The 12078-nt window shown below is 38.6% G+C and overlaps 1 protein-coding gene and 1 non-coding gene across 5 annotated transcripts in view; one reads left to right on the top strand and one right to left on the bottom strand.

The window, feature by feature from the left end:
• The window catches only part of SYNE2 (spectrin repeat containing nuclear envelope protein 2), a 424477-nt gene that overhangs the window by 216338 nt on the left and 196061 nt on the right, over positions 1-12078 (bottom strand). For all 4 annotated transcript variants that reach the window (XM_053601260.1, XM_053601261.1, XM_053601264.1 and 1 more), the window contains exons 32-34: positions 10858-11008; positions 2354-2512; positions 1176-1337 (exon numbers count right to left, since the gene is read on the bottom strand). In XM_053601260.1, the coding sequence (XP_053457235.1) occupies positions 1176-1337; positions 2354-2512; positions 10858-11008 (472 nt within the window). The remainder of the gene's footprint in view (positions 1-1175; positions 1338-2353; positions 2513-10857; positions 11009-12078) is intronic.
• On the top strand, positions 3577-3678 carry LOC128595123 (U6 spliceosomal RNA). Its single transcript, XR_008382795.1, has one exon. It is a non-coding gene; the product is annotated as a U6 spliceosomal RNA (small nuclear RNA).

Genomic DNA, 12078 nt, shown 5'->3' with positions numbered 1-12078 from the left:
AATGATCCACAGCCTAAAATGTTTACTATATGGCCCTTTAAAAAAAAAGTCTACTGACACATGGGATCTAGATAACCACCAGGGAATAATTATGCATTCTGATGGGGCTTCTGCTAGGAGTTAACCTTTTTTATACTACCAACCCCTTTGGCAATCTGGTGACGCCTACAGACTCTTTGCATAATAATACTTCAAAAATAAAACATAAAGGGGTGGTGCCTGTGGCTCAGTGAGTAGGGCACCGGCCCCATATGCCGAGGGTGGCGGGTTCAAACCCAGCCCCGGCCAAACTGCAACAACAACAAAAACAAAAAACAAAAAAAAAAAAACATAAAAATAAATTACATAGGATTACAATGGAAATACTGCCATATAGTTAACAAAGTATTAAAACAATTTGTGATATGTATTATTATACTACTACATGTATCTCTATTAATACCTGCAAGATGTAGCAATAGACCTATTATAACAGTAATAGCTATAACAAATAAAAATGATCCAAAAATACCTGGGTGTTTTTGTTTTGTTTTAGAGACACAGTCTTGCTCTGTTGCCCAACTGAAGAAGCAGTGGTAATCTTAGCTTCTGCAGGATCTAACTATAAGTATGAGCCACCACACCCAGATTCTTTTTTTTTTTTAGAAACAGGGTCTGGCTATATTGCCTAGGTTGGTCTCAAACCATCCTCCTACCTCAACCTCCCAAAGTGCTAGGTGTGACAGGGGTGAGCCACCATATCCAGACCTGTGATTTTCTTGATAACAAAGTCATATTTAATGATCCTACTCCTATGTTTGTTTATTATATGCATTTGTTACATTTTAGTTAGACTTTTTTTTGCAGTTTTGGCCAGGGCCGCCACCCCTGGTATATGGGGCCGGCGCCCTACCCCTTGAGCCACAGGTGCCACCCTAGTTAGACATTTATTTACATTAAGAGGCAATCTTTTCCCATCCAATGTCATTTTATCTATAAACCCTAGATTAATAATACTTGCCAACATTTCCCTGGATATCACAAAGGAAACAATAGAATTCATGTCTCTCTCAAAAGATAATGAAAAAAATAAGATCTCTTTGTAACTTTTCTACTCAGTACCAAGAAAGCGAACTGGATATTAAAATGTCAACTGTGTACAAAAAATAAAATCTATTTTATTTCTGTTAAATTACCTCCAGCCTTTCTCTGTCCTCTTCAGATAGTGAATGTAATTCCATTTCTTGAAGGGCTTTTCCCATCCACTCATCAATGACATTTTTTAAGTTAATAAGTTTGTCCCACAAAACTAGAGCTCGACCAAGGTTTTCATAGTAGTCTTCTGTCTTCTCATTTATCTATTATAATTTTAAAATGTAAATAAAATATGTAGCACTGAAAGTATGAAAATCATTATTTTAGTCAAACATTATTTTAAAATAAAATTTCAGTTTACCATTATTGGCTGAATAATTTGTTTTAATCCTTAACAAAAATTTACTTTGAAATCTCATGTAAAAGAAAATTATGTAGCTCTTTTCCTTAAAAAAAAAAAATAAAGAAAAGCTTAGCTGATTTGCTATAGTTTATATGCAATTCAAAGCCACTGTTTTCATAATTTCTAAACCACAATTTTTCTTTTAAAAGGTGCTTATGAAAACACAGATAAAAATGTCAGGCAGTAAATTCGTAGTTTGTAACAAAAAAATATCATTACTACTCAACCAAAAATGTGTTAAATATGCAGTTGAATATCAACATCTTGCACAAATGGGTAATATATGAATTAATTTATTTTAAATAAGTTGAGTGTTTATTTTTATGCCTAGAAGTAGGGTCTAACTTTAGTTAATTAAAAATTAATTCGTAAGCTATACGCTTTATGTTATTTAAACACTTTTACAAGAAGTATTTTTTAAATTTAGCAATTCAATAAAAATACTAAAGATACATACAATTTAATTGTTAAAAAAAGATCAATTTAATTATTTTTAAAAAGATTAATTAATAATTATAAAAAAAGATTAATTTAATTATTATAAAACAGTGCCAGGCACAGTGGCTCACACCTGTAATCTCAGCACTCTTAGAGGCCGAGGCAGGCAGATTCCCTGAGCTCATGGGTTCAAGACCAGCCTGAGGTAGAGCGAGACCCCATCTCTAAAAATAGCCAGGTGTTGTGGTGGGCACCTGTAGCCTCAGCTACTCGGAAGTTGAGGCAAGAGAATCACTTGAACCTAAGAGTGTGAGACTGCTATGAGCTCTGAAGCCACGGCACTCTACTAAGGGTGACAAAGTGAGACTCTGTCTCAAATAAAAAAAAAAAAAAAGTTTTTATAATACAGAATTTGTACTCAATCAAATTACCACATACATCAAGCCATCTATCCACAATAATATTAGCCTCTTTCTCAAAAGGAGGCTCTTCAAAAGTTTTCATTTTATTTAGATGAAATTGTAAATTTTTGCAGATCTGGTTTAACTTGTCTACAACTTCCGAATGTTCATTAAATTCCTCTTTGACAACTTCAATCTGTAAAAAAAAAAAAAAAGATATGAAAGATGTTCCTTATTTGCTGACATAGACATACAGCTAAGAATCACAATTCTATTATAGGCTATTCAGCTTTAAAAACCGCATCACACAAAAAGCACGCCTCCTTACATTGTTCTTCTTTAAAGCAGGCTTTTATTGTCCCACTTTCTCAATGAAAAGTTTTTAGAATCTTAATCACTGGTTCAAGGATAATTCCACTCAAATTTCCTTCCATTCTGCATAATAAATAATAATGGTCTAAAACCACATTTCTTGTCCATGTGATATAAAATTCCCCGAAAAAGCACCCCTATTGAGTGGTATTAAAAAAATGATAGCTCCAACATTCCTGTCATAGGAATTATCTTTTTAATGCTATAGGATCTTAAGTGCTTATCTGAATTAAAAAAAAAAAAAAAACCGAACTCTAAAACATCTTTAATTTGACTTCTTGTTTAATCTTTCATAACTCAAACTCCATAATTTCTAACATGAGAAGTTAAATGCCATTTTACCAAGAGGAAAATCTCTAATCACTTGGAAATTAAACAACAAACATATTTCTTTTTTCTTTTTTTTTTTTGTAGAGACAGAGTCTCACTGTACCACCCTCGGGTAGAGTGCCGTGGCGTCACACGGCTCACAGCAACCTCCAACTCTTGGGCTTACGCGATTCTCCTGCCTCAGCCTCCCGAGCAGCTGGAACTACAGGCGCCCGCCACAACGCCCGGCTATTTTTCTGTTGCAGTTTGGCCGGGGCTGGGTTTGAACCCGCCACCCTCGGCATATGGGGCCGGCGCCCCACTCACTGAGCCACAGGCACCACCCCAACAAACATATTTCTAAATATGGGTCATAGAAGAAGTCTCAGGGAAGCTTTAAAATATGTCAAATCAAATTATAAGAAAGCACGAAAACTTATGAAAGTGGTTTGAAGTATCAATAAGAGAGAAAGTTACAGCACTAAATGTATACATTAGAAATGAGGAAAAATATGAAATCAATAATCTAAGCTACTACTTCAAGAACCTAAGAAAATAACAAAATAAACCCAAAGCAATGCTCACTTCAGCTGCACGTATATTAAAATCAAAACAATACAGAGATTACCACATCTTCTTCACAAGAATGACATGCAAATTTATGAAGCATTCGATATTTAAAAATAAGTAAAATAAACTGAAAGCAAGCAAATTGCAGACAACAATAAAAAAACAGAAATAAATCAATTAAATTGAAACCAATATTAGAGAAAAATTAATAAAACAAAGAGCTAGTTCTTTGAAAAGTTCAGTAAAATTGATGAACCTTTAACAAGACTGACAAAGTAAAAAGAGAAAAGAAAACAATACCAATATACAGAATAAAATAGGAATACCACCAGACACTGCAGACATCCAAAGCGTAATACAGGGATGCTGTAACTCTATACACATAAACTTGAAAACTTAGATGAAATACACCAAAACTTCGAAAAACACAAAGTACAAATCATCCAACATTAAATACACAATGTGAATAGTACTATATATTATTAATAGGAAGGAAATTATGTAAAAACTCCCCAAAAAGAAATCTACAAGTTCAGATGGCTTCACTAGAGACTTCCACCAAACATCTCTCTACAGGGGAGTTAGGCAGCCTAGCGTTCATCTCAGGCTGTATCCTTACACTGCCCATAAAGAAGGAGAAAGCAGAGAAAACCTACCACAAATATACCCCCTGCTTGGTCTCTATTGGGAACAGGGGATACAGAGAGAATAAATAAATAAAGAGGAGTTAACACTTAATAGACACAATCTCTTTGGGAAAACAGAAGAGAAGGAAACACTCTCAATTAATTTTATGAAAGTAGGTTTACTCTGATATCAAAACCAGAGAAAAGGCAGAAACTACAAACCAATATCCCTCATGAACACACATACTAAACTTCTTAACGAAGTATCAGCAAATAGAATTCAGCAACATATAAAAAGAATGATACACCATGACCAAGTAAGGTTTATTCTGGGAACTCAAGGCTGGTTCAACATCCAAAAATTAATCAGTGTGGCGCCTGGGGCTCAAAGGAGCAGGGCGCCGGCCCCATATACTGGGGGTGGTGAGTTCAAACCCAGCCCCGGCGAAAAAATGCAAAAAAATAAAAATAAATAAAAAATCAAAAATTAATCAATGTAATCCACCATTTTAACAGGCTATTGGAAAAGAAATCACACATTCATACTATTTACTGCAGAAAAAGCATAGCCACTCTGAAAAACAGTTTTACAGACCAGGCGTGGTGGCTCACGCCTGTAATCCTACAGGTGGATTGCTTGAGCTCAAGAGTTTGAGACCCCTGTCTCTACTAAAAATAGAAAAACTGAGGCAAGAGGATCACTTGAGCCCAAGTTGGAGGTTGCTGTGAGCCATGACTCCACAGCACTCTGGCCAGGATGACAGCTTAAGACACTATCTCAAAAAACAAACAAACAAAACAGTTTTACAGTTTCTTTAAAAAATAAAACATGTACTAAACATTAACATCTACCCAGCAACCACACTACCGGGCATTTATCCCTGAGAAATAAAGACTTGTGTTCACCAAAGGCCCATTTACAGTTTTATTCATAATATTCAAACATCAGAAAGAACTCAGATGTCCTTCAGTGGATGAACAGTTTTATTTTGTTTTGTTTGAGACAGAGTTTCACTATCTCGCCTTGGGTAGAGTGCCGTGGCATCACAGCTCACAGCAACCTCCAGCTCTTGGGTTTAAGCAGTTCTCTTGCCTCAGCCTCCCAAGTAGCTGGGACCACAGGTGCCCGCCACAACACCTGGCTACTTTTTGTTGCAGTTGTCATTGTTGTTCAGCTGGCCTGGGCTGGCCTCAGTATATGTGGCTGGTGCCATAACCACTGTGCCACAGGCGCTGAGTCAAGGGTGAGTGCTACTCAGCAAAAAAGGGAAACAGGGGCGGCGCCTGTGGCTCAAAGTGGTAGGGCACCGGTCCCATATGCCGAAGGTGGCAGGTTCATACCAGCCCCGGCCAAAACCCACAAAAAAAAAAAAAAAAAAGGGAAACAGACTATCATGATTCTCCAGAGAATATAACGCTGAGGGAGATTGGCCAATCTCAAAAACATACATATCAGATGATGATTCCATTTTTAAATGACAAAATTACAGAAATAGGCACTATTTTAGCAGGTGAAAGGGGCGGCAGAGGGTGGAAGTAGGCGGGATGTGGACAGGGCCAGAAAACAACAGTAAGAGGTATCTTTGTGGTAATGGAAATGCTTTTTATCTTCACTGTATGGATGTTATTATCCTGATTGGTTCAATAGTATTTATAAGATTTTACCTTTGGAGAAACTCAGTAAAGGAAAACACAGGATTTTTTTTTTGTTATTATTTTTTAACCACTGCATGTGAATCTATAATTATCTCAAAACAAAAAGTTTAAAGTAAAAAATTAAACTGATACATTGGCAGAGCTGAGATCCAAACTAAAGTCTTGCTCCTGGTTCAGGACTCTTCATCGAGGCTCAGACAATGAAATATATAATGTATAGCTCCTATCTTTCTTTCTTTTTTTTTGTAGAGACAGAGTCTCACTTTATGGCCCTCGGTAGAGTGCAGTGGCCTCACACAGCTCACAGCAACCTCCAACTCCTGGGCTTAAGCGATTCTCTTGCCTCAGCTTCCCGAGTAGCTGGGACCACAGGTGCCCACCACAACGCCCGGCTATTTTTTGGTTGCAGTTCAGCCGGGGCCAGGTTTGAACCCGCCACCCTTGGTATATGGGGCCGGCGCCTTACCGACTGAGCCACAGGCACCGCCCACTATACTTTCTTGTTACCCTGGTCCAAGTTTCCACAAAGTGAAGAGAAGAAAAAGGGCCGGAGAGGGCATTTTAGCATTGACAGGAACGATGGGTTTTATCCTCCAATGAATGGAAACAGTAAAACAGAGGGTACCAGACCCACTCCAGCATTTCCCAAACTTAAATAGTCCCCTGACAGTCCAGTCTCCTAATCTGACTCTCACACTTCTGTCTTTCACTAACAAAGATTAGAAATTTGTCACCATATCCTAGATAAACATCCGGGTTTCTATGGTTTTGAAGAACAAAAGTTCTCAGTGGTGTCAGCTTCCAGCTCCTGGTGCAGAGCGTCATAAACATTCACACTACAGAACTGGCTGCCTCTGAAGACAGCACCTCAGTCATCGCAAAGTTATGTTAGCAATCACTACTAAAACTTGCTTCAATCTGAGGAAAGAATTAAACACTAGTATACCAAAATGTCTGTATTTTTTATACAAAATAACCTCTTGTTTTAGCAAATATATAAAGTGCCCATATACTTGATAACATGTTAGATACAGAATTCTCAGTAAAATAAGGGAAGCCTGCACTACTATGCATTTCTTAAAGGTAATTATAGTTATTTCATTAATGTTTAAAATAACCTCTTGCAACCAAGCCATCCCAGTTGATTAAAGAGTACAGACAAAGCAAAGTTAGCCAAGTTAACCTAGCCCCACTTTTTTCTTCTTATAGAAGTTGCTAATATGACTGTGAAAATTGCAATATGTAAATTAGACTGCATTTATGAATATGCAGGATCAGTGTGCATGAGGAATTCAACGCATGGACATGTTTTGGTTTTCTTCTTCATGTTGCTTTCTTATTGTCCAACGGGTTAGCTGAGTTACACCTCCTTCGGATCAGCATTTTGCACCTGTCTTCTCTCTCCACCCACATATGCTGGGGACCACAGTATACGATGACCAAGCCAACTGGGTAGAAACTGTCATCATCATCATCATTTTTATTAGCATTACTTTATTAGTAGCAGTGGTATTACTTAAAACCTCAAGCCCACACGATAAACCCATTTGCAAATAAAACCAATTTTTTTTTTTTTGCCTTTCTTAGGTAAAGTTCACATTTTATTTTTTATTTTTTTAATTATTTTTTATTAAATCATAACTTTGTACATTGATGCATTTATGGGGTTCAGGGAACTGCTTCGATATACAATGTGAAATGTTTACATTGAACTAAGTAACACATAATAAAAGCAATTTTTATGGCTCCACAGTTTTTTGGCTTTTGGGGAAAATCATTTATTGGAGAAGAAGAGGTATAGTTAGATCAGTCAAGAAAAAGGAAATCAGTAAATTTGCAAAGTATTATAATAAATATCTTTGGTATTAAAGATTTTCCCTATTTAAGATTATTTCCTTAGGATTAATTCCTAGAAGTGAAATATTCCAATGGTAGAAAGATTTCCAAAGATCTTGAGTGATATTTTCAGTGTTTTCTACAGAATTTTTATTGCAGCCCAATTCATAATAGCCAAGTCATGGAAGCAGCCTGGATGCCCATCAACCCACGAATGGATAAACAAATTATGATATATGTATATCATGGAATACTATGCAGCCATAAAAAAAGACAAAGACTTTACATCTTTTATGTTTACCTGGATGGAGCTGGAACATATTCTTCTTAGTAAAGTATCTCAAGAATGGAAAAAAGCATCCAGTGTATTCAATACTATTATGAAACTAATATATAAATAGTTACACATTCATACAAATGATAAAACACAAAATATAGTCCAGAAAGAGGGATAAATCAGCTTCAGAGTGTTCCCCTTGGGAAGCTATGCACTGATGCTACCACCTAGTCCACCTTTCAAAGCAATTTTAGAACTCCTTTTCTGGAATGACCATCAGAGCTGTTGTGGTATGGAGTCTGACGGTTAAGTTCACAAACTTGTCACCATGAACTTTTTTGGTAGCACTGTACAAAAAACTCAATAAGGTTTCATAACCTTGATATATCAGTGTCTCACAGCTGTGCTTGTGTCAACATGTGGCAATGTCTTGCTGAGTGGTGTTCATTATTGTCATTATGTGTTTTTGTGTGCCATAGGACATAGCTCTGATGGTCATTCCAGAAAAAGAGTTCCAAAATTGCTTTGAAGGGTGGACTAGGTGTCAGCGCAGAGCTTCCCAAGGGGAGCACGTCAAAGGAGACCATAGTGATATTCAGCAATGAGATCTGTAGTACCTTTGTCAACTTAATTGTCAAACCTCACATATATACTAAGCAGTTATTCTTATAAGACACCTACTGGAAAGGGGTTTTATAATAGTTTTACTTTATATTTTTCTATTAATTCATAATAAAAACACCATCTACACTTCAAGTTTAACATGATAGATTTAGTATACATGTTTGTCTCTATTCTTTCTACAAATGCTACTTTAAGGGCAGACAAAAATTAAAATGGTATAAATCCACAAGTACAAAGAAAAGAGAGGATGGGAATACTCTTAAGTGAGAGGCAAGAAGCTGGGAAGCTGAAAAAAGAGTGGGAATTGAGCTAACCAGAGGAAGTCAAAATCTCACCCTAGCAGGAGATGGGGAAGATGGGAGGGGGAGGGAGGAAGCCAACAGAAGTGAGTCCATCTGTGCCATAGAATCTAAAACAAGTCTAGAAATTACCTCACAGGACCCAGGAGAGCAGGCATACAGAGGCAGCCCCAAGCAGGAAGATTCAGTGACATTTTTAAGGGAAACCCAGTTAGATGCTCTGGTCCTCTTCCTGCTTAGATGCCCTCCCTTTGGACCCTGGTGAGAAACCAGAGGTTGACTTTCTGGAGATGCTCTGGACTCAGGGCTGCTGAGCACAGCTGAAGACAGAGGTGAGTCCTGTTGTGACAGCCACAGAGGAGCTAATGACGGCAGAAAGGTCAAGACCTGGCACTAGATTCCATGTAGGGCAACTCACCCAGGAGAGGGGCCACCTGCTGTAGGTTCCAGGAGGAGGTTTGTTAGATAAATTACTTAAGCAGAAAGCAGTGTCCACTTACAAGGCAACAGGAAGAGCTGCAGACAGGCCACATGCAGCATCGTAGCTGATACTCATTAAGGCACTGAGTAAGTCCCAGGCGCTGCACCTGGGAACCTATGCTAGGTTCTTTACAGGTGCTGTCTCACTGAATCAGGGAAGGGATGCTTACTGCTCTCAACAGGGTGCCACCCACGTAACAGGGCCAAGATGGGGCTCCAGGACAGAGGATTTGCATAAACAAAGCAAAGCTGCAAGTCAAGAGGGTCTAGATATCTGGTCAGTATAAAAGACAGGGTCTCAGGGTCTACTGAAGGCAGAGACCTTGACCCTGAAGAGTTTTAGGGCACAGAGAAGGGTAGCAATGTGAACCGTGACACAAGCCTGAAGGGATCTTGCAAAGCTGAACATGCTGGATTCTCTGAGAACCAGGGAATCCAGAGCTCCTTAAATCTGTAAGAATGAGGACAGGGATCCTCCCAGTTCCCCAAACCAGACAACCCAAAAGCTGCCTGCGCTAGCTGGAACTGGACAAGTTGCACCCAAGCGACTCTGACTCACTCTGAACTCTGCTCATGGACTTGGTGACTTCAGGGAAGCTGGAAAGGAAATCAGTTTCACAGCCACATACTGTACAAATGGTGCCCAAATAGGGTTGTTTATGACTGTTCTAAAAAACTAAATCTGAGAAAGGGGGTCCAGACGAGGGCTATTCCTGACACACTGGGTATCACTTGAGCGTCAGGGTTATAGATAAATACTAAATTCTAACAATCTGATCTATTTAAGCTTCTACTGATTTGCTCTCAGCAACTGAGAAGTTTCAGAAAATTGCTTCTCAACATTCACATGTACCAAGCAGCTCACATTTCATAGACACTTTTGACACTGTGAAAGCCCTTGAGCTGAGTTCTCATGAAATCAACAGAAAAAGCAACCTTCTGGTGTAAGCCATCTAGTGTAGCATAGCATACTCTTCTATAAGACTGCCTCACTGGCTAGTGACTGCATAAAACCATAGGAAATAATGACATCTAGTGTCCAAAAAGTCTGTGGACATAGATGGAGCAACTGGGGATAGGTGTGCACGATACCACAGAAAACAATAAATAAAAACATAACTTTCCTTTGCCCACTAACAACAGAGAGGATTTTCTTGCTAATTTCATTCTCTCAGATTAGCAGTGAAGACACAGGTTATTTTTAGATAGAAAGTCATTGCAAAGGCTGTTACAACCCCACAGAGGTTGCAGCAGGGGTGACTCCAGGCCCCAGATCAAAACCCAGACAGAAGCAAACCACCATCTACTTGGGGACTGGTTGGTTTCCAACCCTGGTGATAAATTTAATAAATCCTTAGAGACCAGATAAAATACAGTATTGGTAACTTCTTTTAAACCAAGTTTTGAGAAGACTTCATTTATAATATTCTTTACTGTCAGGCTTGCAAGGGAGGTCACTATGCAAAAATTTTCTTCTGGAACTTGGACTCACCTCTGCTATCCTCTTCTTTAGGTTCTCCTTCCCCATGTACAAAGACTGCAAGGACATGACATTCTCTTCTTTCTGAATCAAAGTCGTCAAGACACTTTTAAAATTCTGATACTGTTTTAAGAGTTCCAAAACTCTTCCACACTGTTCTAGACTATGAAGAGAAAAAACATAAAATGATTAAATGTCTGAAAATAATAAAACTCTCTTTGTTAAGTATGTAACATTAATGACTAATAAAAAGTGTCTACTTCACATGGTTTATAACATTATTTTATCAATTTAACCTAAGAATGATGGCACAGTTTATCTGACAAACAGATGGTATAATCACCGGTATAATCACTGTCCCCAGGTTGATAGATACAAAATCACCAGATGTAAACTCTGGAAAGAAACAGAGGACTTATAACCCTAAGGAATCAGTTATCTCAATTTCATCACTGACCCAAAGACATCTTAGAAAATAGTTCCTCCCTAGCATTATTCTAGATTATTTCCATATAAATTCAGCAAGTCACAGGTTGTTTACAAGTACATCTTCTCTACTCATTCCAGATTTAGTCCTTTTTCAAAACTAAAGTAGCACAGATAACGCAGCATCTAGGATGCCTGGTTTCTAGCATGGCTGGGCCCTAACTGGTCTTGTGACTTTGAATGAGTTACTTTAGCCTCTTTGGATCTCAATTCTTTCTTTAGGAAAATCAGAAGGTTGACTGGATCTAATGGCATGAACAGGCTTTATCTTGACTACCATACCCTCAGGTTCTGGCAGGAAACAGGAGTGTACTCAGATGAATTCTGAAGAAAAGGTGCCAAAAGGGCCTCTGATAGTTGGCAGAATAAAGGGAAATCGCCAGAGGGGCTGACACATCCAGGGGAAAAACCATGGCAGGCAGGTTATGCCACTTGCCTCAACGGGACAGAGAGGACAGTGCCCTGAGTCATACAAGAGGGCATATCAGGAGCTGCCAGAAACACACGCTAAAAATAGGCCAGTGAAGAGCACCCTAGCCTCCCTCTTTGCCCTATAATCTCCTCCCGCTACCTCCCACCCAGCTGGAACTCCTGGGAAGCTGCAGTGGGTGGGGGTCAGTCTCCCCTACTCCCTACCCTGTGCAGACAGTAAAGGGAGAAAGCGCAGATGGAAAGGAGCCAGAGGAATTGACAACCGGAAACACAAGCAATCACAAAAACAGCCACATCTCTCAAAGAAATAAATAA

This window comes from Nycticebus coucang, chromosome 9, assembly GCF_027406575.1.
Source record: "Nycticebus coucang isolate mNycCou1 chromosome 9, mNycCou1.pri, whole genome shotgun sequence".
Classification (NCBI taxonomy): domain Eukaryota; kingdom Metazoa; phylum Chordata; class Mammalia; order Primates; family Lorisidae; genus Nycticebus; species Nycticebus coucang.
This window is presented reverse-complemented; position numbering and strand designations above follow the sequence as displayed.